This window comes from Alligator mississippiensis, chromosome 4 (assembly GCF_030867095.1).
Source record: "Alligator mississippiensis isolate rAllMis1 chromosome 4, rAllMis1, whole genome shotgun sequence".
Lineage (NCBI taxonomy): Eukaryota > Metazoa > Chordata > Crocodylia > Alligatoridae > Alligator > Alligator mississippiensis.
Genome location: NC_081827.1, coordinates 27,629,437 through 27,656,943, shown reverse-complemented (window position 1 = coordinate 27,656,943; position 27,507 = coordinate 27,629,437). Strand labels below are relative to the sequence as shown.

General features: G+C 41.8%; 1 protein-coding gene across 3 annotated transcripts; it reads right to left on the bottom strand.

Annotated features, from left to right (window-relative positions):
- Positions 1 to 136: 136 nt before the first annotated feature.
- On the bottom strand, positions 137 to 27,507 carry HBP1 (HMG-box transcription factor 1). Of its 3 annotated transcripts, none has more exons than XM_059725872.1 (11): positions 27,487 to 27,507; positions 16,157 to 16,352; positions 15,016 to 15,250; positions 13,718 to 13,850; positions 12,747 to 12,858; positions 12,545 to 12,657; positions 12,042 to 12,198; positions 11,119 to 11,263; positions 7,292 to 7,618; positions 3,306 to 3,447; positions 137 to 1,249 (listed from the first exon to the last, which is right to left on the bottom strand). In XM_059725872.1, exons 2-11 carry the CDS (start codon positions 16,326 to 16,328, stop codon positions 1,232 to 1,234), a joined length of 1,554 nt encoding a protein of 517 aa, XP_059581855.1. In that variant the 5' UTR covers positions 16,329 to 16,352; positions 27,487 to 27,507; the 3' UTR covers positions 137 to 1,231. The 3 variants fall into 3 exon arrangements, with proteins under 3 accessions (XP_059581855.1, XP_006257874.2, XP_059581854.1); XM_006257812.3 differs by lacking the exon at positions 27,487 to 27,507 and adding an exon at positions 27,364 to 27,403; XM_059725871.1 differs by lacking the exon at positions 27,487 to 27,507 and adding an exon at positions 23,723 to 23,812.

The following is a 27,507-nucleotide window of genomic DNA, read 5'->3' as shown; positions in this document are numbered from 1 at the left end:
CACTTGCGTCCTTCCTACGAACCTACAGCTAAACAAGCCTTTATACAGTTTTGCAAAATTTAAATTAATGTGCAATTTATTCATTTCTGCAGGACTGACTTAATGACTAATCTTCTGGAGTTTGAACACACACAACAAGTTTTACACATTTATTTGAAATAATATACAAGAATATAGTGTGCAAAAAATCTTAGGGGCAACATCATGTCGATGTGTGTCACGAACTGAACTTAGTTTATAGTTGTGATTCTTAAAAAAAAGAAACACAGTTTGTTTAGTAACAAGAAAAGCCATGATTGTAAATGTTCACAGCAAAAGCAGTTGTAATTCTAACGCATCTGCTCTAATTTTAGACAGTTGGAGGAAAAAAAAGTAAAGTGCAAGTGTTGCACCTACAGTTAAGTGCAAAGTTTGCCCCCACCATGAAGATGTTATATGGCAAAATAAAATATCATCTTAGAATATGTGGCAGAGGAGACAAAACACAAAAGGTAGAAGCATAAGGAGCCAATTATCAATAGCACCATGTTCTGGAGATAAAGCATTTCATTGCGGCCTGGGCCATTACCTCCACTGGAAATAACAGCTCACACATTGCCAGCTGGTGCAAAAATATCTCACCGTGGATATAAATTTGACATGTGGCACCCCAACAAGCAACTCCTATGTGACATAACACTACGCTGTCCACTTCCCACGTATTCAGTCACTTGTTGGCACGGGGCAGACTGGGAGTTGACAGTTTGGCAAGAATGCATTTTGCCATCTCAGAAAATCCCAGCTCCCAGAATCATAATTAATGACATGGTCTGTGCAATACATATCAATCAGCAATAAGAATCAATGTATAAACAGCTGTTACATATTTTAAAATTCCCCTTTTTGTACATTGTTTCAAAAAATAGAACATTTATACACGTCTCCTCCTCTTCATAATATACTTTAGCACCACAGGATGTCCATTTTCAAGCCTATGTTACCTGATAGACATACATGAAGTTTGGAAGAAAAATAAGGCAATTTGGTTTAAAATGTTGATAGTTTTAGCTTACTTAATGCTCTATTGTAGAAAGCAAATCCTCACTCATTAAATCATTTTCCGATGTGATAATGCCAGTATTCCGTGGTCGCACAAATTCACAACAAATGGAAAGACCCTGATCTTAAGCTTTTCCTTCATCAAGTGTCAAAGCCATTTTGTAAATGCAGTTAAGAATGGTGATGTGTTAGCTTAATGTTGTTGTGAACCCTGTAAAACAGTAACAAGGAAAACCATGTCAGCACTTCCAAAATAAAAATGCAGTTATCTCAGATGCAGAAAGGATTTCTTAAAAAAAATCATGGAAATATTTGCACTTGTTGACTATGTACAAAATACCAAATATGAATACCATCCCCATACTTTGCAGCAAAATTATATAATAGTGACTTCTTATAACCAGGCTATCAATTGGCTAAGCTAAAGCAGTCTTGGAGGGAAAGCTCTGGTTATTAGCAGCTCTCTGTTACTCACAAAAATGCAATTAAACCAGGTAGCTATTGACATCACTGGCAGGAAGTCTATACTGAGAATTTAAGGTGACTTGGTATCCAAGGGCCCAAAAAAAGTTAATGGGAAAAATCTCAGCATAAAAGGGTGCAGTACTGTGTGTCTCAGTGAGACAGACTGGTACATTCATATATCCAACTTAATTTATTTCAACTGAGCTACACAGATAGCACTGAATTTGACTGCTAAAAGTACATTATTGGGAAAAGATACAGATACTAAATGGGAGTCTTTTAAACTAAAAAAACACTGCAGTAATCCATAAAATACATTCACAAACTCACTGATTGGTTACACGATTCCTAACGTTAATTCTGCTGCTGTAGCTACTAGCATGATGCATTGCACAGAAAGATGCAAGGAGTCAGCCTGGCAATGCCATCTGGGATTTGGTGGTGACTGAAAGCTCTGTTCTAAATATGGGAGGTAAGAAGAGCAAAAGCAGCTTGACCTGCAGCAATTTCTAGCTGAGCCCTACAGCAGTGCTTGTCCAGGCTCTGGAGAATGGTGTCTTGTTTGTGCTCCTGAAGTTGAAGTCCTCTGCTAACAGCCACCAGCAAACAGGAAAGGGGGTAAATATTACCAGTACCAACACCAAAGCCGGTACCTGGGTCCAAGTCGACTGGTAAGTTCTGCTACCCTCCTGCCTGTCTTAACATGACTGAAATACAGGGCATTGTCGGCAAACATCTCTTACTGCATTCCCTCCCAGCATATTTTCCTCTCTTAATTGGAGGTGGAATAGAATCTTTTCTAACATCAATGTTAACTCTTACCCAACTCTGAACTAATGCATCCACAACTGCTAATGTGGTGCTCCAGGCTCTTAAGGTTTATTCCACTTTTTAAAGGGATACTGTTACTTATTTTTTAATAGAAAACGTGATATTTATCTACATACGGCATTCAAAGTTACTGTAAATGCCAGGCACTGTGGGAAAAAATAGCAGGTTTGTTCACTCTAACAGTTGCATATCTAAATTTTCCTTTTTGAGTCTTTGGCTCAGAAAAGTCAGGGGAAAATATTTGAAAAAAGAATCCAGGGAAATGTAACTGTAAATCACAAGAGATAGCAGGGGACTTTATGAACAGGAGCAGGATCTAAAACTAGTTTTGTAACTCCTTTTGGAGACGCAGATAGATTTGACAGCCACAACTGCATTATTGTGGTGATGTATGAGCTGAAACTTAGGTAGGGTCTTTACTGTGATCAGTCATTTTCCCTTTAACCAGACTCTTCAAAAATATTCCTGACTTCAGAGCTGTGGAATTCATGCAGTTTTTGAGGAGTCATGTGAGGGAGGGTGACTCCCACCCTTTACACAGAGCCATGCCAGCAGCAGCTTGCTTGTCCTCCCTTACCCACTCAGAATGTGATAGCAATTGTCCAACAACGGGTTAAGGCCGGGGCAGGCAATTATTTTGGGTGGAGGGCCACTTACTGAGTTTTGGCAAGCCACTGAGGGCCGCATGGCAGGCAGTCAGGGAAAGATAAATATTAATTTTCTAAATTTTTAGGGGCCCTGTGGACCAGATAGAATGGCCTGGCAGGCTGCATCTGGCCCGCAGGCTGCATTTTGCCCACCCCTGGGTTAAGGACTATAGAGAAATGAAATGATATGGGGGATGGTGCAGGAGAGGTCAAGAGATGTAGCTAGCACAGCAAACACCACAGCAAAAGGGAAATATTGGGACTACAGTGGGATCTGATTTTTAACTTGTAGTGAGAGCAGAGCACTGTTTGACAAAAACATACGGAATTTGTTCGTTTCCGTTTCCAACAGTCAGGATTTAAACGTTTCTGTTCCTCAGCCAAAGCCTTGGCTTCCAGCGTGTACATCCGTCTTTCTTCGTTTTTCATTTTCTTCCACCTGTCACCAAGTATCACACTTATGGCTCTGCAAAATAAATGTTTACAGAATGGTCACAGCAGAAATTTTTCTTTTTTGATAATCAATCTCCCAACATTTTCTTATTTTTCTTTTTGGAGTCAGCACTTTACAAAAGACACCAGTTAGATGTGAGAAAAAACGTGTGTGATATCAACAGTATTTCCTCTCTGTAGTGTCTGGGCATGTTTCTGACTGCCCCCTGGCTCACTGACCTGTAAACAATATCTGAGATGTTTCTGTAACTGAGCCAGGCTTCCAGAATACTGATATACAAAAATAAGCCTGAATATACCTGTACCACTGTACCTAAAATGGTTAAGAATTTGGTCTGTCTCATCAGCCTGGCACAAACCACCTCCAGGCTTGTACCCATGTTCTCCTCCACCTTACTTTATAAGATGAATTGCTGAGAACTCAGTAGTGCCGCCTTCCCTGGTGAAAGCAGCCTCAGAACTACAAACCCTTTGTCTGCAGGGGCTGGAGAAATCATCTCAGATTGACACCCTCCTAATTGAATGCTGTGCTGGGCAGCAGCCAGGGCTCATCTGTCATGATTTACCCCTGATTATCTCCAGAAACTGAACATGGGGAGTAGAAGAAAAAAAAAAAAAAACCCAAAACCCCTTTGACACTACTACTAAGCTGCAGACCAACTGGAGACTAATCTATCATCATGACACATTGCTTAATTGCACCCCAAACATTGATTAGATGTTAATACAAAAGTAGTTCCACCCTTTTGCTGAATGTCATTAATATTTTAACCGATGTTGTTCAATTAATGATGTTTACTGAAACACCAGGCATGTGACCCTCCCTATCCACTATAATAGTGAAATGAAAAGTTTATTGCCAATCTTTAAGGAAAGGCGTGCATAAACATCGCTGCAGGCAGTGCAGGTATTCACAGACGCTAAGGGATCAAGGCCACCAAGCACTTCTGGATAGTTCCAGGTAGGGCAACTCTGAGAAAGGCTGTCTCATTCTCTGTCAACAGGTTTGATTTCTGAAAGGCTTTACTACAGAGCAAGACTCCTAGGGGCTGTAAAGTGAATATTTAATCTGATCTCTATATACAACCACTGCCTTTGTATTGGGGGGGATGCTTTGAGGACATGACAGAACAAGCCATCTCCCATCAGGAGAAAATCTATACCTGAACCAATTTGTGTCTTCTGGCAAATAAGTTTCTGATGGTGGTTCTTTAATAACATTCTTGTATCAAGCTTATTTTAAACTAGAAGTAAAAAAAGCCAGCCTGGTTAAACTGTCTCTAGACCAGGTATATTCTGGCAGTGTTGGAGTCGGGTTGTAGCTGTGATGGTCCAGGAATTATGCCAGGCCAGGATTTTTGGGGGGCAATAACTTGTATTAGATCAACTGCATGACTGAGATAGGCTTAGACAAGCTTTCAAAAGCACTGGTTCAATAAAAGGTATCACCCACAGAAATCCTTGCCTCTCAGATATATTCTGGCAGTTTTAGGAGATATTCAAGTCACATGGGAAACCTTCTCTCTTCAAAGCACTGCTACCTAGTTCCAGTGCCTGGGATACTATGGAGGAAGGCATTGTGACTCAGCTAGATGAGGAATTTGCTTAAGGATGACACCTCAAACTGCTGGGCTTCCAAGTAGAAACCTCTGGAGGCAAAGCTGTATGTTCAGGTATCAAAGGTGAGTATAGGCTGGTGCATCAGAGAACTTCAAAAGAATCTGGTTCAAAGGCAAGAGCTTCATTTTCAAAAGAAATCAGTCAACAGGGGCCAATTACTCCTGCCACTGAGCTGTGGAAGACAGGTTCCAAATTTTAAAGGGCCTCTTCCAACTTTGTTAAAAATTAATTCTACTAGGTAGAGGGGAGTCAGGAAGAAAAACATATTACTACAGTCCCTCCTTCTGTGCTCTTCCTCAACTTGCATTCTATCATTCATGACTTTGGGGGTGCTCTTAAATGATCCTTATTTGACCATAAAGAACTAACTAAGGGATATGCCTACTTTGTGACTAACTAAAAAAGGAGGGAACTATTATTTGGGCACAATTTGTGGTGCTATCATAACATCTGCATGAATTAAGCCATTACATCTGTTCCTGCTTTGCATCTAAAATCACATGACTACAGGGACTAGCATCAATAAATCATGCTAACAAGTTCAGGTGTGCTTTCTACCTTTAAACTTTACCTCATTCAAATTATTCAAATACCTGTCATACGGGATTAGAACTCATATCTACAGTAAAATAAACAGAAATTATACCACTATTTTGTCTTAACACCAGTTTTCAAGCTTGTTAGAGCTGGCCTGGGTTAAGGGTTCATTCATTCCAAGAATAAAGTGACTTTTGACCTGCAAACTACAGCAGTGAAAGCCCCAGATTTTATTAGCCTGGCTTCAGTGCATTGTTTCTCCTTTCTCAAAATGAAAGACCATTTCATTCTGTTGCAAATTCCTCATCCCTTATGAGTTTCTAAAATGCATATGAAAAATGAAAAGGAATAGTTTCTCCAAGGAAAGGCAAGAACATGAGACTGCAGATATGAGGTTATCTCAAACCAGGATGGGCAAGAGGAATGGAGGGAATAGGTGGAAATAGACATTGCCTTTTAAGCCCATGACAGAGCAAATGGTGAGTCAGGTACTACACGTTTGGTATGGGGACAGCTGGGGCAAAACAGGATCAGAGGTCAAGTTGTCAAGGCACATGCCCACCCATAGCCACTTGGAGACAAATGCTCGTATCAGCAACTTGCATCTCCCTATGCCTGAAGAAGGCTGTTTGTCCCCAAAAGCTTGCAAAAAACAATTTTTCCAAATATTTAGTTGGTCTAATAAAAGATATCACATCTACCGAAAAAACGTTGCCTGCTTATGTCCTCAGACCAACACGGCTACAACCAACAACCCTATATCAACAGTGGTATTTGGCTAAATAAAAGTTTACTCAAGTGCTACAACTGCAAGGCTATTTTGCTTGTCAGAAGTTTGAGGACTCAAATTCAAATCTCCGGTGACTAAATCTATACTACATTTGATAGAGACAAGGGGCTGTGTTCTCCTACACTGCCTTCCTCCTGTGCCTCAAACCTTTCATTTGATGATGTCAGTCACTTAGGTTATTGCTGGTTTTCCTCAGCTTAAATCTGTGCATGGATGTATTCAAACCAACTTGAAATCCATCCACTGCAGCTCCAACTCACTGCGCTGTAAATAACCTTGTATTCATCATAAATGTTTCTAACTGGTGGTCTGCTTTGATTTCTCAGTGATAGTTCTATTTGCAAAGAGGTATCATCAAAATTGACTATACACATTACAGAACATCACAGAACAATAGGACACAGAACAATAAGATTAAAGGGCTGGGTTTTCTGCATGGTAGGGTCCCAGTCCCAAAGAACTTACACTAGTATATTAAAACTGAACCTGAGATCTGTGTACCAAGCTATAAAAATCCCTGTTTCCTATTGACCCACAAGAAAGAACTGCACAGGATTCCCTCCCCCCAAACCAAATCTTATCAATATGGACAGATAATCTGAGAATACACACACACACAACTTTATTCAAAAATGCTTCTAAAGGCAAGATAAAAATCCATTTTAAGTTACAGTAAAGATAATGAAAATGAAACCAATTTCTGCCCCGACACTTGTTGTCAGGTTCTCCAAGGTGAGAAACCCTTAAAGCCTCCTCTTAAATCTGGCCTTTTGTTAGCAGCTTTCAATTTGGTTTTTCAAACAACATCTACATATACATGTAAAACTGAATTCACTGTAAGTTGGAAAAGCATTTATCAAGTTTGTTACATTAACTGTAGGTCCAAAACTACGAACTTAAGTGCCATTACCTGTTATCTTTCCCTGGATACATCTGAGTATATTCAACTCTGTACTTTTTGGCAAAAAGCATGAAGGCATTCATTGGTCTTTTGCACTTGTTAGGAGAAGTGGCACTCACAGTACTTGCAGTCCCTGAGCTATGACTTTTGCCAGCTTTGCTATACAAAGAATTGGAGGAAAGCTGTGACGATCCAGATGACACACAGTTCTTACTGCATTCTGATCTCTCTGAGTCTTGACTACCTGATCCTCCACAAGATAAAGAAGCACGACGCTGACGAGCCATGCTGCTTAACACATAAACTGCAGAAGAATCCATTGGTGTAAAATCGTAACTAGAATAAAGAGATACATCACTTAATTAGTAAATTAATTAGTAATTTACAAACTTGTAAATTTACTCAACAACCCGTGATACACTGTTCCACTGCTCATTTGTTCTTAGTGCCATCCTTACATTTCAATTCACCACAATGCAGCAGTAGGATGCAACTACCCAAGATCTTCTGTGCTGTTTAGTAGCTCTACCTACGCATGAGTCATGTTTCCATCTCATTTCCTCTCCTTTTGGAATAGTCTGTTATTTGTGCTTTGGACTGTAGGCCAACTTCCACATTTATCCCTATTAAGGTAGATGCCTACCCAGAGTGATAACTTCTGTGAAAGACAATTCATTTTGGGACTGTGAACAAACAGCATGTGGGCCAATACCACTCCTTCCCTGCTGCAGTGAAAAAACGGAGAATGGAGCCCACAGAGCAAAGCCACACCAGTGGAAGCCAATCCTGTAGAGACTAGCAGGGCATCCAGACCACTGACACAATGCTTGTTTGCTCTGGAGATGGGTGTGAAGCTAAGGAGCTTCCTCCCTGCCTTTAGTGATTGCTGCTTCTCTTGCAGGCTCCTGGGACAGACATGACTACGTCAGTTACATTCAGCGCACTTTTGCAAGGTTTTACAACCATAAGGTTTAAAAATGAGTTAGGCAGTTGCAAACTTAAGCATGTGCCTTAATTTACCTAAGGGGCATGAACTAGACCTGGAGAAGCCACCGGAACCCAAAAAAACATAAATAACTAAGCATGTTTTAAACAGCTACGCTACATAGAGCGAGCAGCATTTTACTCATACATTGTAAATATGTGGAGTTTGGTTTGTCAGCAAAATATGGAAATGTTAACTTTTTTCCTCTGACCCAAGGCCTAGCTAACCCCATTAGTATTTCTGTGAAGCTTCAGTGTAGTATTTAAGATATGTATGTACTTTTATACATATAAAAAGAATACATCTTTGGTTACCAAAAAGCCATTCATATGGACGTGCTACATTTTGTGAGGAATTATAGAAGTGTGTGATAATGCAAAACCACACCAAGCTTAACTATACAGATATTACATACAGTAAAACTGAAAGATGCTTACTACACAATACCAACAATTACAAGTTACTGTTTCAAACTTCAGAGGAGAGAGAATTGTTGTATTAAAGCTTAAAAAAAAAAATAGTTCGTTGTACAATACCAATTACAAGTTAGTAAAACAAAGATGCCCCGTGGATGACCCAGAATATACAACAGTGAATTCAAAGTTAAAACTGCAGAGAATGCACTTAAGTAATGATATAACACTTACGTATACATTTTTTTTTTTTTTTTACATATAATATGCTTCGATACTTATTTTGCAAACAAAGTTTTCCCATAAAACTTCTTGAAACAGTCTTGTTTATTCGCTTTGTAGTTCACTTGGAAATGTGAATGTTAATTGCAAGTATAAAGAAATACTGTTCATAGATGCCAACATTATAAACATAGTCTTTATAGAGCATTGCTCCAGGGACTGAAATATAATACCTCTGCACTTGGTAACTTTTATCTGAGAACTTCTAACACATACAGAAGTATACCATTCATGATTTCAATTCAGAGTAAATAATCTTCCACCCTCTAGTGGCAAAATTGTGATAACACTACTATGTCTCATGGCAAAAAAAAATCAGTTGCACAAGCTACTTGAAACGCTAGGGCCTTTAATTCATCGTATGTGGGAAAAATATACATACCTAAATTACCTTTAAAGAGGGACCATTCACTAAATCCTCTAACATGCCAACAAGTACTAAAAGACTAACTTTTTAAAACACGAATACTCAACATAAACCAAAGGTTTTATTTTTAAAACTGAATTTGGTATCTCCTCCATCATTTGCCTATTCTTCCTGGCTTAAGAAGAACCTGGAAGTGCTTTTTTATCATAGGAAATCAAAGTAGCACCAGGCAGAGACCAGGAGCATTTATACACCTACCTTTTTGCCCTGCAATGCGTTGGAGATCCGCTGCTATGGAGCAGACTCAATTAATTGATTCTGATGCAAATAGTGCTGCCGCATGCAGTTATATAAGTGGTGAAATGTGCGTCAGCATGCAGAAAATGGCAGGAGTGCCTCTGCCATTTTCTCAGCACTGACATGCATTTCACCACTTATACAATTGTAAGCAACACAGTGCCGGGCACTTTGAATGAAAAGCGCCCGGCAATGCAATGCTTCCATGTGTAAAAATGCCCCAAGCTTCTGCAAGGACTTGCCCCAGTTTGCTGGCAGAAGTTTTTCCCTTACTCCAAAACAGAATAGGGGGAGGCTGTGACTGTGTCACTGTCCAAAGTCTACTTGCAGAGTAAGCAGCAGCAGAAGTAGGGAATACAAGGCAACTAGCTGGCAACCTAACTTGCTAGCTAAGAGGCAGAGGGATATGGGGAAAAGAGCTCTTTATCCTCCATTGCTCCAGTTCCTTCCCCAACTACTCCCTCCTACAACAACTGCTGAGTTTTAGAGAGAGAGAGAGAGAGAGAGAGAGAGAGAGAGAGTGTGTTTAATTTATTCTGCCCTTCTGCCAGCAGCTACTGCTTCAGAATCCCTCCCACTATTTTTTTCTGCCAAGGGACTAGGCAAGGTCTTATAAACACTATAACTGAAATGAAGGATGAACTGGATGCTACCAAACCAATTCCTTCAGTAAGATGTAAACACTGTCCGAGGACCCAAGAGAAACAAAAACACAGGCAGCTGAGTTGGGGAAACCAAATTTAAGCTCTCCCTCTACCTCCTTAGAGTCCTGAAGCCTTTTCAATAGAAGCTTGAGCTTAAAATAGCCATTTTAAGCTGACTCCTATTGTAAAAAAAAGAACACAAAGCTCTTTAGTATTTCTAATTGAAATGGAAGTTGGTTGTGGCCACTGATCATTCACTGATCCTAGACAGAAGCTGGGGTTTATGGGAAATAACAGTGGAATTCAAACATTCAAACGTTTACGATTCAGGCATCTTAAACATAAAGAAGTCTGATCAAAACTGTTTTCTTTCTTCGCTATGAACTAAATAAAAAAGAGTAATTGTGGACACCTAAAAAATCTGATTAGACCAACCTAAATATGAAAACTCATTATTCCAGAAGCAATAAAGCCACGCCAAAGCGGATACTAATTACTGGGTAGGCTGAAGATACAAGGCTGTATATAAAGCACGAGGCAGTAGCCAACTGATGCACATCTGCAGTAACTGGATTAGGTCACCCAGTCCACCCCACTTCTCCCAGTGCAGGACTGTTCTATGCAATATTTTCTAGTGCTTTATCTGATCAATTCTAAAATGTCCTAAGCAGCAACAGGACCACAACCACTCTACAGTTTTAAAGGTTTCACTGCCCAAAAGTTTTACATTTTTCATGTATACCTTTGTGCCACCATAAATAATTCCTCTCCTGTACACTTACACGTCTGTTCATTAACAGAACTTTTTTATGCATAAAATATAAAGACTCATTTAATCCAAAAGTTACCTTTTAAATGTATCAAAAACACCTGAATCATCAAAGTTAATGGCATCAGGGTGTCCAGGAGGTAGACACAAGTCTCCAATATGTATTTCATAGCATGGAATGCCATGCTGAACCACAGTCAAGCTTGGATAAAAGGATGACCAGCCTGAAGAGATCAAGAATTAAATTAGACTATAACAGCCTGATGATCTATCTCTGATGGTAAAAAGCAAGCTCATATGCATAAAAGAAAAACAGCTTCCCAAAAACAAATGAGAAACTTCTGTTCAGGAATCGCTTATGGAGGATAATTTATTTTACCTCATTTACAAGATTTTTCTTAGGGAAGAAAAAAAAGCTGAACAGAAAACCAAATATAGTCATAATTTCACCAACCATGTAAGTGTCATGCTCAGCAAGTGAGGGACAATACAATACATCAATAAAGTTTGAAAAAGTGCTTTTGTCTTTTCAAAATGCAGTGTTTCCTTTGGGTAGATTTAAAGTGACACTAAAATACAGAAGCTTTAAACCAGGGATTGGCAACATATGGTCTGCAGGCTGGATCCAATCTATGGAGCTGGGAGGCTTCAGTGGCATTCTGGCAGTGGGGGACTTCACCTGTACTTGTGTTGGAGCCAGGGAGCAAGGAAATCTGCCGGGGACAGATGCTACACCATAGCCAGACAGCAGGGAGCTCTGCCAACACCACAGCTGAGGGCAGGGAGAAGCAGCAGCAGTGAAAACCTGCCACCACTGTGTTGGAACACTGGCTCACCTCAGACCCAAGCCAGTTTGTTTTGGCCACAACTCTGAAAAGTTGCCAACTGCTGCTTTAAACAATAAAAACTGGGAGGTATGGCTATGAGAGCTACAGACAGTTGTTTAGAACACTATCATATACATACAGAAGCTTTTGTTTCACATGCACAACATTTTCCTACCTTTACTTTTAATATAGAAAGGGTGATCCAATCTGCACTCTACTGTAAGCAAACCATCTTCTACTGTGCCAGGATCAAAAGTCAACTTCAGTACAGACTCACCAAATGAAACACTTTCTTCATGAGATATCAACTTCAAACCATCAGAACCATAGCCCTATAAATACAGATAATCTTCAGATTTTTTTCCCCAGAAAAGTTTAAATCGGTGGATGCTCCAAAATGTATCTACATCTTTTTATGGCACACCAACACTCAAGGGGTTAAATGAACTGCACAAAGCAGTAAGAGAATACACAACATTCAACCTATCTGCAGGTTGCCCACTTGTTTTATTCTGAGGGGTTCAGACAACATATTGCTAACTAATGGATACCTTCCATATGCCTCTTTCATAAAAAAAATTCTTGGAACAGTAATTAAAAGTACCTGAATAAGACTGCACACAAATCAAGGTCTTTGTTATGGCTAATGCACAGGATTCAGGAGCATCAAAGGCCTACCTTGTAAGTACGCATTGGAAGTTCTTCCTCATTTGAACAGCCTTCAGATCTAGCAAAATCTTCAACATCCTGCCACTCTTTATTGCGCCCTTTGTGAAAGCATAAACGTGTGCCTGATATTTAAAAACAATAAGGTTAATATCTAGCAAAAGGAGGAGTGGCTAACAAAACAGCCCTAGCCTACATTGCTTGTTTTTTTTACCTTTTAAAAAACAGTGCCAAACAGTTGACGGCCATGAATGGCACCATCCTAGATCATCATCATCTGACAGGGATGACATGCAAAAAATGCCAGACTCTGATTCACTATTTGCCTATTGAAAGAACAAAAATATATCAATGCTTTTTACACAGATGACTTTAGGACTTTGTTTTACCATGCATTTGACTAGCCCAACTAACTTCTAATGGAGAAATGTAAAACAAGTATTGCTTAGAGATAGTGGCAGAAAGCTTCAAACAAAGAAGAGCAAATATAAACAAAGTCTTTTCTTTTTTTCCCTTACATCCTTCTGGCCCTACCCACCACGTTTGAGACTATCACCATCATCCTTCTGGCCATGGTCCTTTCACAACCCGTAAGTGCCTTTTCTTACTCAGTGAGATGTAGGTTAATGATTTAGCCCTAAGGTGAGCTGGAGGAGCATTGCACAGTGGAGGAATGTTACATGATTCTATTCTGTGTCGTTAATGTCACACAGAAATTAGCCAATGTTTTTAGTGAAATTTAGATCAGACTCAAAAACCATCACACAGGAATCAGAGATAAAAAAATTCTCATGGCAGTCGTAAATACTATCATCAGTCCCTTTTTACACATCGTAAGTGATGCCTGACACCTTCGTCCACAATAGCGACAAGTTTTAGTTAAGAATTCAGTAAGTTGAAACACCCCCACAATTCATGGTTGCCTCCTCCAGAGTTCCTAACGTTTCCTTTTCTGTATATCTTTTAGAATGTAATCCCTATGGGGCCAAGGCTATCTGCATCTTTGTGTCATGTACCAAACCAAACAATGTCAGTGTGAAAAAAATGATAAAAGGGAAACTAGCCTACAGCTTATGAATAATTTTAGAAACAAATACATTTTTACTCTTAACTAATTCTGTTTCTGAAAAGTTTAACCCACCAGACCTGCTTCTTCATATAGCTTATTGTTTCAGAACAACTCACCCGTTCATGTCTGACTGGTGTTTCATCCAAGTGATGCTTAGAGAAGCCAGGATCACTCTCTGAGGATCCTGGTGGAGGACGTGCATAGGAATGTAAACTTTTGCTTGTAGCTATTATGTGAACAGGAGATGATCTAAGATGGAAAATTAGCTTTTATTAAAATAAGGCTCAGATTTTGGCAACACAATAAAGTGCTGGTATGGCATTCTAGCAGTCTTTATTTCATAATAACTTTCCATATTTGATATTTCAACCTGTAACTGATCTCTCTTTGCCAAAAGCCAGTCTGTACAAACAGCCTGTTTTCATATATGTTTATTATTAAACCCACTGCCCCACAGGGGCAGACATTAGGTACACCCCATAGGGGCAAATGAATGTCAACCCCACGTGATTTAACTTGCATTCTTAAGCTTCTGTATCTGTATTTCCTAGGAAACTGTTTGGCAATAGATGCTTGATAATGTTCTTCACCTGTCACATCTTATAAAAATCACAATTATTTTCTTCACCTGAACAGAAAAGTTGCTCTCTCTCTACATCCTGCATCTCCTGACCATCTTCCATTCATATTAGCTCCCCTCTGTCATGATGTGCATGCCTTTAAAACATTCTGAAACCAATACCTCCAACCTCAGAACCATTTGAGTTATAAGATAGCTGCATGGTCACAGTGATAGCCCACAATGGCCTTAATGATTTTTAGTGTTATTGTTTTCAGCAGTGATATGAACTATATCTCCCAGCAGAAAACCTAAGATCTCAAAACTAAAGTGCTTGTGAAATCCAGAAGAGTCAAGAACTCAGAGTGATTGTCACAGACCACTGATAAGGAATTTTTACTTTAGTGCCAATACATTGTTGATAGTATTGTGCAGGAATTCCAAACTCCCAAGAGATGTGTTTAAAATTTGTAATTTTATAAGAAATAAGTTTATTTTATTTTCTCAAGCTATTTCACTAGCCGAGCGATCATGTTTAGTATATCATGCAGATAACCAAAGTTAATCTTCTAATCGAGCCTCTGACACCATGGCATGGCAAGCCAATACAGCCTGATCTCCTTGGAGGGAATAATTGTCTTGTATTGTTTGAGCTCATCCCCTGAAGACAATCATCTTTCACAATATGCTTTATAGGGAGGCCTATGCTGTCATCTGTAAAAATAACGGGTCTGAATTGCACGGCAAAGTATGGGTCTCCAAATAGAACATATAGGTCTCTAGGAGCTAAAGTAAATGTTTCTAACAATATGTTGCAAATTTTAGAACTGAACACAGTCAAAGTAATATTAGTACCTGTTATAAAAAGAGCACTGCATAAGAGGACTCTGTGGACTCGTGGCTATGTTTGCCAGTTCTGTCAACCAGTTCACCCCATTCTCACAAGAATAAGCACTTTCTGAATTTTCGTTTGAGGTATGTTGGTTCCATGAAGGCCTTGAATATTCTTGATGTGAAACATCTGCACTAAGTTGGAAGAGCGCATTTGGGGTGGAATCAGTCTGAACAGCCTGTAGTTCAGGCAGATCGTCTACAAGCAAATTAAAAAAAGCATGATTATTCCTATGGCTAAAATTCACTTGACAATAGCAGACACAAGAATTTGATGGAAAGGTGACCAAAGAGAAAACAGAGGGTGCATCAACAAGGAGCTGCTGCAGAGTAAAAAATTCTGCAGCAGGGCAGTACTTGTATTTGCAAGCAATACGCGTGTACACGCGTGAGGTTTACTGCAGAACTAACTGGTCTACTCCACAGTAAATGTTTCGTAGATGTGCCAAAGTAACCTAAACAACTCCTACACATCATTATCTGATGTTCCCAAATGCAATTATTTATCACGTTAATATTACTCCTGTATAAAATTCTACTAGGAATTACTGAACTACTGTCTAACTTCACCTTCACATTTTAAATATAGTTATGTTACTCAATGACTTCTATACTGTTTTTCTTGAGCATGATAATACTGAAGTTAAATGTTCTTCTGTGCCATGATTTGCATTTGGTCTTCATCCAAAAAAGTAGTGTTGTCCTTGGGAAAGGCAACATAAAGCTTTGTGCGTATGTTCTTCTCTTCAAGCAAAATTCTGGAAGTTGTGAGCAGAAACTTTTAGCTCCATGTCAAAAAAAACAAGTTTCTGTCAACATCTGCCTGTGTGTCAGAGCTATATGCATAGCTCTGACTGCGCATGAGCTATATATGGAAATTATTATGCATTTATGACTGTGAGGTGGCATGATTCATCAATTCTATACTCATGCCACCTCCCCTCCCTGCATTACATAAACAGAAAAACAATAAACCTGGCAAGAGATAAATTCTGTCATCACTCCATGTGCCTAACTTCCATAGACTTCACGGGAATTTCAGAAATGGAGGAACTACAGGACTCATCCTTTATGTAACTTTTCAGGTCTCAATTAAATTCTTTACCAAGCTCCATATGCTCATCATCACAGGATGCATATCCAGGAGAAGATGGCAGGTTCTCATTGCACTTTAGCAACTCCAGTGACTCATTCATCCCTGAAGTCCTCTTGTCCACTACCAATAGGAGTTTCTGTACTGCATTCGGCCTCTGATTTGTCTTCACTTCCCACACCATGTTAGGATGCTCCAGGTTATCTGACTTTAAAAAGACAGACAAATTGCATGAATAAAACTCTGAAAGTCTCAAATAACCCCACAACCTACTTCTTTTACCTTACCACCAAGTCTTTCCCTATCCAAAATCTTATCTCTTCCTTTATCTAAATACAAATACCAGCAAAATGCTTAGTTGTACTGGAAGGAAAAAAACCCTCCTTATGAAGTTGTGTTACATATTTCAAATGCGTTTACAACTAACTTGCTTCATTTCCTAAAACCCTTAACATTTAAATTAGGATTTTAAAAGTTAGTTTAAAAATTCTTAGCATTTAACATTAAAGTGTATTTTGACTAACTGGCTGTACTCTAACTGAGAGAGAAGCAAGTAGTTGGTTCTGCCAAACTACTGTCTCCTACAACTAGAAAGAAAAAGTGTAACAGTGACCAATAATTTTATTATCTTCTGTTCTTACAAATAATGCTATATTTGTTATTCTAGCCTCTTATTTTATTTACTTTATACTCTGTCTTTCAGAAAATTATTTCACTGAGCCTAGGTACCATGTCTAATACACTATGAGTGGGGTGCACCGATAAAGATTTTCTTGACCAATACCGATAGCCGATTATTCACCAGGCAGATAGCCAATTTACAGGAATGCAGCTGGGTAGTGAGGAGAGTAGCATCCTGCAGGTAAGTCTGTGGAGGGGAAGGGATGTGGGGGAGGGGAAGGGTGTAGGGGGCGGATTGAAGCACCCATGGTGAGGGAGGGGCTGGAGGAGGGCCTGGGGGCACTGCCCAGTCAGGGCGGTGAATAGGACCCCGGAGGTCGGGAATGGGATGGAGCCATGGGTGGCTCATCAAATGAGCTTTAGGTCAAGCACCATTGCCACCATTTTTAAGGGCAGGAACACTTCTAACCAAAGTGGAACTCAGGTTCGTGTGGGTTGCCCACTGCGGGCTCTCCGCACTGCTGCCTTTGCCCGGGGATCCATGTGCTGGCTGCACATCCCCTGCTTGTCTGACACTGGGAGGCACAACTCACCGCCACCACTGCTGCTGGATGGGCAGGGTACACACAGCCAGCACGTGACTCCCAGAGCAAAGGCAGGAGAGCACAGAGCCCTGAATCTGCAGGGGGCAGCCTGCATTCGCCCGAGCCCCATGCACAAATTCAGGGGGGCACATGCCCCCAAAACATCCCCCAGGGGTGCACGCAGCATAAGTGCATCTACATGAAATGTTTACTGCAAAGTTGCCTAAGTAGCTCCACAATAAACATCTTGACATCTACACCTGCGGCACTACTAGGCCACAGGAAACTAATGAACTGCACACCAGGTTAGTACTTGTAAACAGTTTTTTCATGCACAGCAATGCGTGTGTAGTTGCAGTGAACCATCCTTGAAGCAGTGAAGCAGGCTAAGTCTCCAAGTCCCCTGCTAAGCAGGGCTGCTCCGACCCAGCAATAAGTGCCGCAGTCTCAGGCGGATGTATGAATGTGGTGCCCGAGAGCAACAAATTCCAGTGCGATATATGCCCAAGTTTATTGCTGTGCATTAATATGCACATGTAGATGCACCCCATGTATCCTTCCAGCTGAGAAAAGCCAGCTGTGATTTCTTGTAGCCTCATACTTCTATTAAACAGAGGTGTAACAAAATAGTGTTGTACACTATTCTACCAAACAGCCTTCAAAAGCAGAGCAACAACTGTTCAAAGTTACCCCCCAAAAACTCAATCATTTATGAAGGCCCACCCTATTTATCAAAGGACTTTCCACTAACATCAATTAGGACTGTATTATGCACTTAAAAGGAACATTTCCACATGAACAATTCCATCTAACTTGGTAGAAATTACATCTGTGTCAACAATATTTTGTAACCAACAGCATCAAGGACTTATGACTCCACACATCTCCTCATATATTAACAGCTAAGATATATTCCTGATTCATCAAACAAGATACTGCAAGCTACAAGGAAACATGTTACTTAGCTCTCATTATTTCAAAACCACAATGGTATCATCACAAATGTCACAGAGAGAAAAAAGTTAAATTAAGCATAAATTCATTAAAGCAAATAACGTAAAGATTAGTATTTGAAGAATTGTCTTCAAAGCACATTATGGCATATTATCTTCACTATGGACAATGGAGAAGGAGGATACCAGAATAGTGGCATATTAAGTTTCAGGCAGACTTCCCTGAACAATAGTTTACTTCTTCATATCATCATCTCTTTCAATAAAATCTGTACAGGTCTGTAAGGCCTATATCAACTGTGCAGATCAGAGTTTACATGCCTAATTTTAGCACCCAAAACAGACCATTTTGGGATATTACTTTAGCCCTAGTTACTGGCTGCCATCTATTGAAAGTTATAAAGCTTTATGTTCCTATTTTACCAAAAGTGATGTTAATCAGATATTTCAGGTACTAATGGATATTATATATAAAAGTCCAATACCCTTTAAAGGAGTTTTTTTCTTTAAAATATAAAAAGCAAAAACTCTTTCATATAAAATGAAGATAGGAGCACTTTATAAATCACTCCAAACCTATGATAAAGGTCAAAACCAGAAGCTGTCCAAAATGACAGCTGTCTTGTAACAGATTGCACTGATGTCGCTGAATTATTTGGTTTGTCCCACGCTTCTCTTGACAGATTGTTCTTAGTGATAAGATTAACAGCTTCAAAAGATGAGGTTTGTCTAAAGGATGACTTAACATCATAATTTTACTGATCATGTTCCAGATCTACAATGACAACTGCACAACTCATTAGCACTGCCACCCAAATATATCAAATGTTCTGAATTTGGTTAAAAAGGAGTAACAGTAATAAAGAAAGCTATCTAAGGCTCTATCACATACTGCAGAACAATTTATCTGAAAGAATAAATCATGCTATACCCCTAAAATTCAAATCAGGTTTAGAGGGGGAAAGGGAAAGAAGCAAAATAAACATGCCACTGCCTCTTGCAATTATAAAAAAGTTCTACCAATCTAGTTATATGTCTAGTATTAAACAACAATTTGACTCAACTTTCTTATTCAACATATTGCTATTACCATCTCCCTACACTGCTCCAGATCTGTTCAGCTATGCATTCACGATTCCCAACAAAATCAGTTACAGTCAGATTTTGTTACAGTTATAGTTAGAATTTGTTCTAACAAGGATTTGGGTATTCTCCAGGGTTCTACAAAGTAAGATGAAGAAAGTGTGATACATACATCTAAATGCTATGTGCAACATGTAATATTCATTTCACTATTCCTCATTCCTTCTTCTGGTCTATTTTCTCTCCCTGGATTCCTCCTCTCCCTCACCTGCATCTGACCTGTATTTGAAAACATTTTTCTTAAAAAATAACAACAGCTCAGAGGGCCATCCATTCATATGTGCTGCTCTCTGTTTTTGTTTGCCTATGCTTATCTTTTCCCACCTCTTTCACCTAGTTTTCCTGTAAATCTGTTTCCAGCTTTGTCCCCCCCTCGTGCTTTTCTTGCCAAAAATGAGTTAATTGCCACACTGGGAAAATATTTTTTAAAAATAACTGCCAAGCTCAAAAAAATCCCCATCCTGATGTACTTAACTACTTCAAGCCCTGTGACCAATAGGGTGCATGTATAATGAGCTGGTGTTGACCCAAGAAATACATTTTTCACTTGGCAAATGCTTTAAAGGTGTTTCCAGATCTCAAGAAATCTCCTCAGATCCAAGTCAGCTATATCTGAAAGCGCAGAAAAACTTTCAACAAGAAAAAAGTTCCAAGCTCATTTTTCAATGTTTTTATCATGATACATTCAGATCTGTTTATATCATAAAGCTTTTTCTCCGTAGCATGTCATTGCCTCAGAACATTAAAGGACAGACTAAGATGATTTCCTTTTTAGTTAACTTTCCTGCTCAAAAACTGTTGTGAAGTAGATATTCTAAACACACAGAACTGTAGTACAAGATTGTAATTATCCACTTTTCCTTTGCCCTAAATGGCAAATAGATTTTAAAATTACCGTATTTACTCAAATAGAAAACGACTCTAAAGATAAGATGACCTCCCCATAATTAAATTATATATATAGAAAATGCATTGATTTGTTATAACTTTCCAAGTACAGAATCTAATTATTGGAGATTTGCCTTGAATTTGTCCCTTTCCCACTGCTACAGCAAGGAAAATTAATCTGGGGGGTCAAGTAGCCCTTTGCTCTCTGCTTCCCCTCAGCTTTTTCCTGATAGCCCCTTCTCTCCTTACTGTCAGACCCTGCTTTCCCTGAACACATAGAAGGGAGCAAATTTGAAAACAATAACCTTGAAATTAAGCATGGCTTTTGCAGAGAACCAGTGCCTTTAACTTACTCAGGATTGCTTTATGCTACCTTTTTTTGAAACTGATGCAAGTTTTAGCACAGGTACTGCATAAACATACTTTTGAACAGCACTTTGGCGTCTACTTATATGTAGCAGAAACCTTTTTTCGTTTCAAGGTCCAAATCAGTTCTGGATTCAACTGGGAAAAGCCGGGAAAAGTCAAGGTCCAAAATTCTACTGGGTGGTAAATCATGACAGAGGGATTTTGGGTATGCAATGTTATGACCCACCATGACTTGAAAAAGTGTCAGTGGTGAGGGAGACTGCACTTAATCGGCACTACTGTACATCTTATTCAGCTAGGTTGTATTAACCGGTCCTTGTAAGTTCCCATCAGCATTTTTAGCACCAGGGAAGGGTCCTGGAGCTTGTCCCAGGCTCTCAAACTGCCAGCCTGGTCTACCAGGCCTATAGCTTGTTTTTTCCTGGGCAAGCAACTGCCTGTTTTTTTAAGGGATGCACACACAGTTCTCATCAGCACGTTTGTCCAAGGTTGGCTTTCACTGAAAGAGAATGCCTGAAGCTGGGGCTGCGTGAACTGAACAAATACAGGTTTCCCTCACTTTATGCGGGTTCTGTATGTGCAAATCCACTCTTATATAATGAACCTTTTTATACCAAAAATTCATTATATGCAGGTAAATTCACTCTTATGCGACTGGTGTGGTGGAAGCCTGCAGTCAGCTGCTCTGTGGGAGTGATGGGCACCAAAATACAGTCTCCTGTGTGGATCCGTGCTCCTCACTCGTTGTCTGCAACACTTTTTTCTGTAGTTACCATTCTCATTATGGTAATGTTCACTTTGTGTATACCGTCTGCTGTCAGTGAGTACCAATATTGTCTTGTAAAAGTAGTAGAAATGGGTCTGGGGGCCAGTACAGTCGAGGTCTTGGTGTAGCAGAAAGCCCCCTTTTTCCTCTAATGTAGCAGAAAGCCCCCTTTTCCTCTTGCCTGCATTTGCTCTCCCCTCTTTGGATATGTTTCTCTTTTTCTACCTTTTCTTCCTTCCTCTCTCTTTCACTTTAAGATAAGGAATTGTATTTTAAAATTTGTATGTGTGCATTTTGTATCTCCCCTTGTAGTTTGGTATTTTTATCTATTTGTGTGCCATGGCATTTGCAGCTTATATTTTATACTCCTCACCTTTCAACTTGCAACTAAATGTGTTTTAGTAAGTTATACATTGTAACATTGTTAACAAGGGCAGGAATCAAACTGCCCTTCCCTGTATCAGGCTGGCCTCTGAAAGAGTGAGTGAATCAGTGATTGAATGTGTAACATGGAAGCAGGCAGCAATTATCACCTGGAAGCTGAACTCAATAGAAGACAATGTAACAACCGGGAAATCTCTAAACCTCACTGATCAAGGGCTAGAAGCCCTGGCCTGACTTAATCAACACCAGAGACCAACTTTTGGGCTGAATATCTCCAGATCGACCACTCCCAGAGCCCTATTCTAAATTCATCAACGGACTCCCAAACCTGCACGTACATGTGGATGACCCCTGGGGCTGACAGATGCTGGCCAGTACCCACCGAGGGGGGGGAAGTCCCACGAGGGTCAATGACCCCTGGATTGGGCAAACCAGAAAACTGGGGAGTCACCAAAGTCTGCCAGGGACAGATAAAAGGCAGTGAAAAGTGACCCTCAGTGGCGCCCTCTTGATCTCCAACTCGACCAGACATGTCCAGCCAGAAGGACCAGCCGGCGACCCCCTTCTGGAAGATAACACCACACTGAAAGAAGCCTCAACGACAGACTCCAGCGCTTGTAGGATAGGTATACCTGACTCTGTAGCCTGCTACTGTGTGTGTGTGTATGTGTGTGCATGTGTGTGTGTGGACCAGCCCCAAGGTTTATGATTACAGTGTTTCAATCTGCCTAATAAACTAGAATTTTAGAGTTGGACATTTGTAGCCAACATTGGAACATATCCCTATTTGTTACATTATGAATCTATGGAACCCACTTTACAGATTCATAGATGTTAGGGTAGGAAGGGACCTCATCAAGTCTAAACCCCTGCATTGGCAGGAAAGAGTGCTGGGTTTAGATGACCCCAGCTAGATGCCCATCTAACCTCCTCTTGAAGACCCCCAGGGTAGGGGAGAGCACCACCTCCCTTGGGAGCCCATTCCAGATTTTGGCCACTCGAACTGTGAAGAAGATCTTCCTAATGTCCAGTCTAAATCTGCTCTCTCATAGCTTATGGCCATTATTTCTTGAAACCCGCAGGGGTGCCTTGGTGAGTAAAGCCTCACCAATTCCCTTCTGTGCCCCCATGATGAACTTATAGGCAGCCACAAGGTCACCTCTCAACCTTCTCTTGCGGAGGCTGAAGAGGTCCAGGTGCCCTAGTCTCTCTTCATAGGGCTTAGCCTGCAAGCCCTTAACCATACGAGTGGCCCTTCTCTGGACCCTCTCCAGGTTATCCACATCCCTCTTGAAGTGCGGCGCCCAAAGCTGCACGCAGTACTCCAACTGCGGTCTGACCAGCACCCGATAGAGGGGAAGTATCACCTCCTTGGTTCTGTTCGTCACGCATCTGCTGATGCACGATAAAGTGCCATTAGCTTTTCTGATGACTCCGTCACACTGACGACTCATGTTCATCTTGGAGTCCACTAGGACTCCAAGATCCCTTTCTGCTTCCGTGCCTGCAAGCAGGTCATTTCCTAGGCAGTAGGTATGCTGGACATTTTTCCTCCCTAGGTGCAGCACTTTGCATTTCTTCTTGTTGAATTGCATTCTGTTGTTTTCCACCCATATGTCCAGCCTGTCCAGGTCTGCTTGTAGTTGTTCCCTGCCCTCCGGCGTGTCCACTTCTCCCCACAGTTGTGTCATCCACAAACTTGGACAGAGCACACTTCACTCCCTCGTCCAAGTCGCTGATGAAGACATTGAAGAGTATCGGTCCAAGGACCGAGCCCTGCGGGACCCCACTGCCCACATCCTTCCAAGTCGATACCGACCCATCCACTACGACTCTCTGGGTACGACCCTCTAGCCAATTCGCCACCCACCGGACTGTGTAGTCATCCAAGTCACAGCCTCTTAACTTGTTCACCAGTATGGGGTGGGATACTGTATCGAAGGCCTTCCTGAAGTCTAAGTAAACGACATCAACCCCTACTCCTGCGTCCAGGCATTTTGTAACCTGGTCATAAAAAAAAGACTAGATTAGTCAGGCATGATCTACCGGCTACGAACCCGTGCTGGTTTCCCCTCAGCATAATTTTCCTGCCGGGCTCTCGCAAGTGTGAGCCTTGATAATTTTCTCAAAGACTTTGCCTAGGATGGAGGTGAGACTGACTGGCCTATAGTTGCCTGGGTCCTCTTTCCTCCCCTTCTTGAAAATGGGGACCACATTGGCCCTTTTCCAGTCCTCTGGGACCTGGCCTGTGCGCCACAAGCGTTCAAATATTCCTGCCAGTGGCTGTGCAATGACGTCAGCCAGTGCCTTCAGTACCCTCGGATGGAGCTCATCCGGGCCTGCCGACTTAAACGCATCCAGTTCCTCCAAGTGCCTCTGCACCATCTCAGACACTTGGTAGTCTGGTGCTCTGCTGCTGCCTCTCCACAATCCCAGTGAGAGCCTTGTCTTGCCCCTCGCTTAGGAACACTGAGGCAAAGAACTCATTGAGGAGTTCAGCCTTGTCCCCCCTGTCTGTCACCAATTGCTTATGCCCACTTAGTAGAGGTCCTATTCTACCCTGGGCCTTCCTTTTACTCTCTATATATCTAAAAAACAATTTTTTGTTATCCTTAACTTGGGATGCCATCCTCAGCTCCATGGTAGCTTTGGCCTGTCTAACTGCCTCCCTACAAGCGCGAGCAAAGGAGGTATACTCCTCTTTAGTAATCTCTCCCCATTTCCACTTTTTATATGCCCCCCTTTTAGCTCGTAGACTGCTCTGGATCTCTCTGGTCAGCCAAGGAAGCCTCTTGGCCCCTTTCCCCCTTCATCGGGATCATCTCCCTCTGTGTCCCTTTATGTGAATTTGAGTTATGCCCCATTTTCCAGGAATGCATGTACAGCATAAAGCAAGGGAAACCTGTACATCGGCTGGGACAAGAGAGAGAGATTGGAGAAAAGGACTCAGGAAAGAAGTGAAGGAAAAAGGAGTGGACACACTTATTTCATTAAAACAACAGAGAGGACTGATAGGAGGGGTGGAAAGTTGCAGGTGGTTACTAAAGCACTAGTTTTTCCACAGGGTTCTATATGAAAAAATTGCTCTGTAAGGGATTCTTTTGTGAGAAGTCGATGCACGTTTTTAAGGGTTTAATATGTATGTAATTGTATATTTTTGGATATGCAGTTGTTTCTGCAATATGAAATTTTGGTTTTAAAAAAAGGCTCCCATCAGCATTTTTGGCACCAGGAAAGGAACTTGCTCCAGCCTCTCCGAGCACGAGCCTAGTATTGCAGTATCTCCAGGCCCAGTGCTTGTTCCCTCCTGGGGGAGCAACTGCCTGTTTTTTAAGGGACACACACACACACACACACACACACACACACACTCTCTCTCTCTCTCATATCAGTATGTTTGTTGGTAGTTGGATTGCTCATATTTAAGAAATCACCACTAATTATGAAGAGGTTATCATACAGAAGATGGAAGTATGCATTTTCAGATGGTTAGGGTTCACAAGATTTGGCATGGTTTTGCAACATCTGCTCAAAGCACAACATTCTGGCAAGTTTGGGTAAGACTATTTCCTGCAACTTTCCTTCTGTTAGTTTTTCCTTTATTGCTAAGTCTCAGGTTTGGCCCATGCTAAAGCTTTGCTGAACTCAATTTAAACTAGAAAAGCAACTCATCTGAATAAAATAAATCATACTAGCAGAAGCAAAGTCTTGCTAGTTAAACTGTCTACACCTGGAGCTTCTGCTGGAACAGCTTTGCTGTTCAGGATCACACCTCTGGACACCCCTGACAGACGCAGATACTAGCAACATTTTGGAGCCACAGCTGTGGGCCTCAGAGGATCAAACAAGGCCAAGACTTACACAGTGGGTGCATCTACAAGAGACACCAAAAGTGCAGCAGACTACTTCTACTGTGCATTACCATGTCTCGGTGAAATTCATGCTAATGTGCAGTAAAATAGTCTACTGTGAATTAGCGTCATGTAAGAGACGTGCACAGTAGCGCCAAATCTGGCACATTGAGTTAGTACCTGTTATTACAAGTACTAAAACTTAATGCGCTGTAATAATGGCACATTAACACACGTGTAGACATGCGCAGCATTTGCAGTATTTGAGGATTACGCACACTGAGCTCTAAAGACTTCTATCCAACACTATGGGCTGCCTTCCCTTTCTCACTGATGAGGGTGGGAGAAGCACTACTCCATCCAAACCATTGAACTCTACCACATCTAAGAAACCTCTTTTGAGTTTCTCCTGGGTCAAAGAACAACCATATCCAGCACAAAAACCAGGTGAATGGGAACCTATTGTCCTGATTCACCCTGGAAACAGGCGTCATCTCTGTGATGTCATAAAAATGCTTGTGGAGGCACAAAGCAAAATGCTCAAATGTGCAGCTGCAGTAGCAGGTAGCAATAAACAAGACCTCTTCACTGAGGCCCATGTCTGTTTGCTAATGCTGGAATTTCCTGGTCCCCCCCACTCCCCTTGCAGACCTGCTTAAAGAAATGCCCAGCTTTCCCAGTATATGGGTAGTGGGGCCTGGACAGCCGATCACCCCCAGACTGCACTTCTATCCTCAAGGTTCCCACGAAATAGGGCAGGTCCCAATGCAGAGGAGGGCCCAGAGCTGGAGGGAAGCGGGAGCCAGGGAAAGCCTGCTCCAGCATTGAACAGGCTCCAGCATTGGACACCAGCCCAGGCCAAGGCCAATCAGGAATCCTGCCTTATCTGCACATCAAAGAGCAACTCACAAAGACACTCTCATGTACCCAGAGGAACAGCGTTCCACCATCAGTTTCCACCATGCAAAAATGAACTTTATTTTCTACCTAAGGGGACTTTTTACCATCTATTTCCCTGAGCCTTAGGAATGGTGTGTGAGCCTGAAAGCTTGCAGAAGAAAAATGTATATTATTTTTTTCAATTTCTTAGTTGGTCTAATAAAAGGTAGCATCTCTGAGCCAAGTGTTTTGCATTTGTCTCGAACCAACCCGGCCACCAGCCCAGGCAGCAGCGAGAACCAGAACGAGGCCGAAGCGTTGCGTAAGCGCCGCAGCTCGCTGTTGAGTCACGCGGGAGGAAGGGGGAAGTGGGGGGGGGGGGGCGCCCCGTCACGTGACCGCCACCTGGAAGGGCCGTTGTTTATATGCTCCCGGGGGCAGCGCGCATGCGCGCAAGGGCCCATTCATTCACAACTGCGTAACAAGTCTGCGGCGGTGGGGGAGGGGGTGCCTACGGGGGCCTCGGCCTTCGCCCCAACGCCCCTGCCGGGCCCCGGGGCAGCGCCCCCAGTACAGCCCTGTCCCCCTGCGGCGCCCACCCCCGACCCTGCGGCCGCGACGCCCACCCCCGGCAGCGCTATCAGCCCGCGGCGCCCGTGCGGCCGGGCCGGAGCGGTGGCGGAAGCGGGACCCGACAAAGACCCCCCCCCCACTGCCTCGGGCCCCGACACGCGCCGCCACCACCCGTGCGGCTCCGCACCCGAAACTTTGTGGGACTTACCAGCCCCGTCGCCATTACCGAATTCCCCTCAGCTCCCCCCCCCTTCGCTCGGCCCCTCCGCGGAGTCCCGCCTGCTCTTGAGCAGGCTCGGCCGCTCATTGGCTGGTACGGATGCTACTCAACTGCATTCCCCTCGTCATTGGC

Coding starts and splice junctions, on each gene's coding strand:
- HBP1 (XM_006257812.3), bottom strand. Junction 15,251..16,156: donor TGATGAGCATATGGAGCTTG/GTAAAGAATTTA, acceptor ATTTGCTTGTAG/ACGATCTGCCTGAACTACAG. Junction 12,658..12,746: donor TTGGCACTGTTTTTTAAAAG/GTAAAAAAAACA, acceptor TTTAAATATCAG/GCACACGTTTATGCTTTCAC.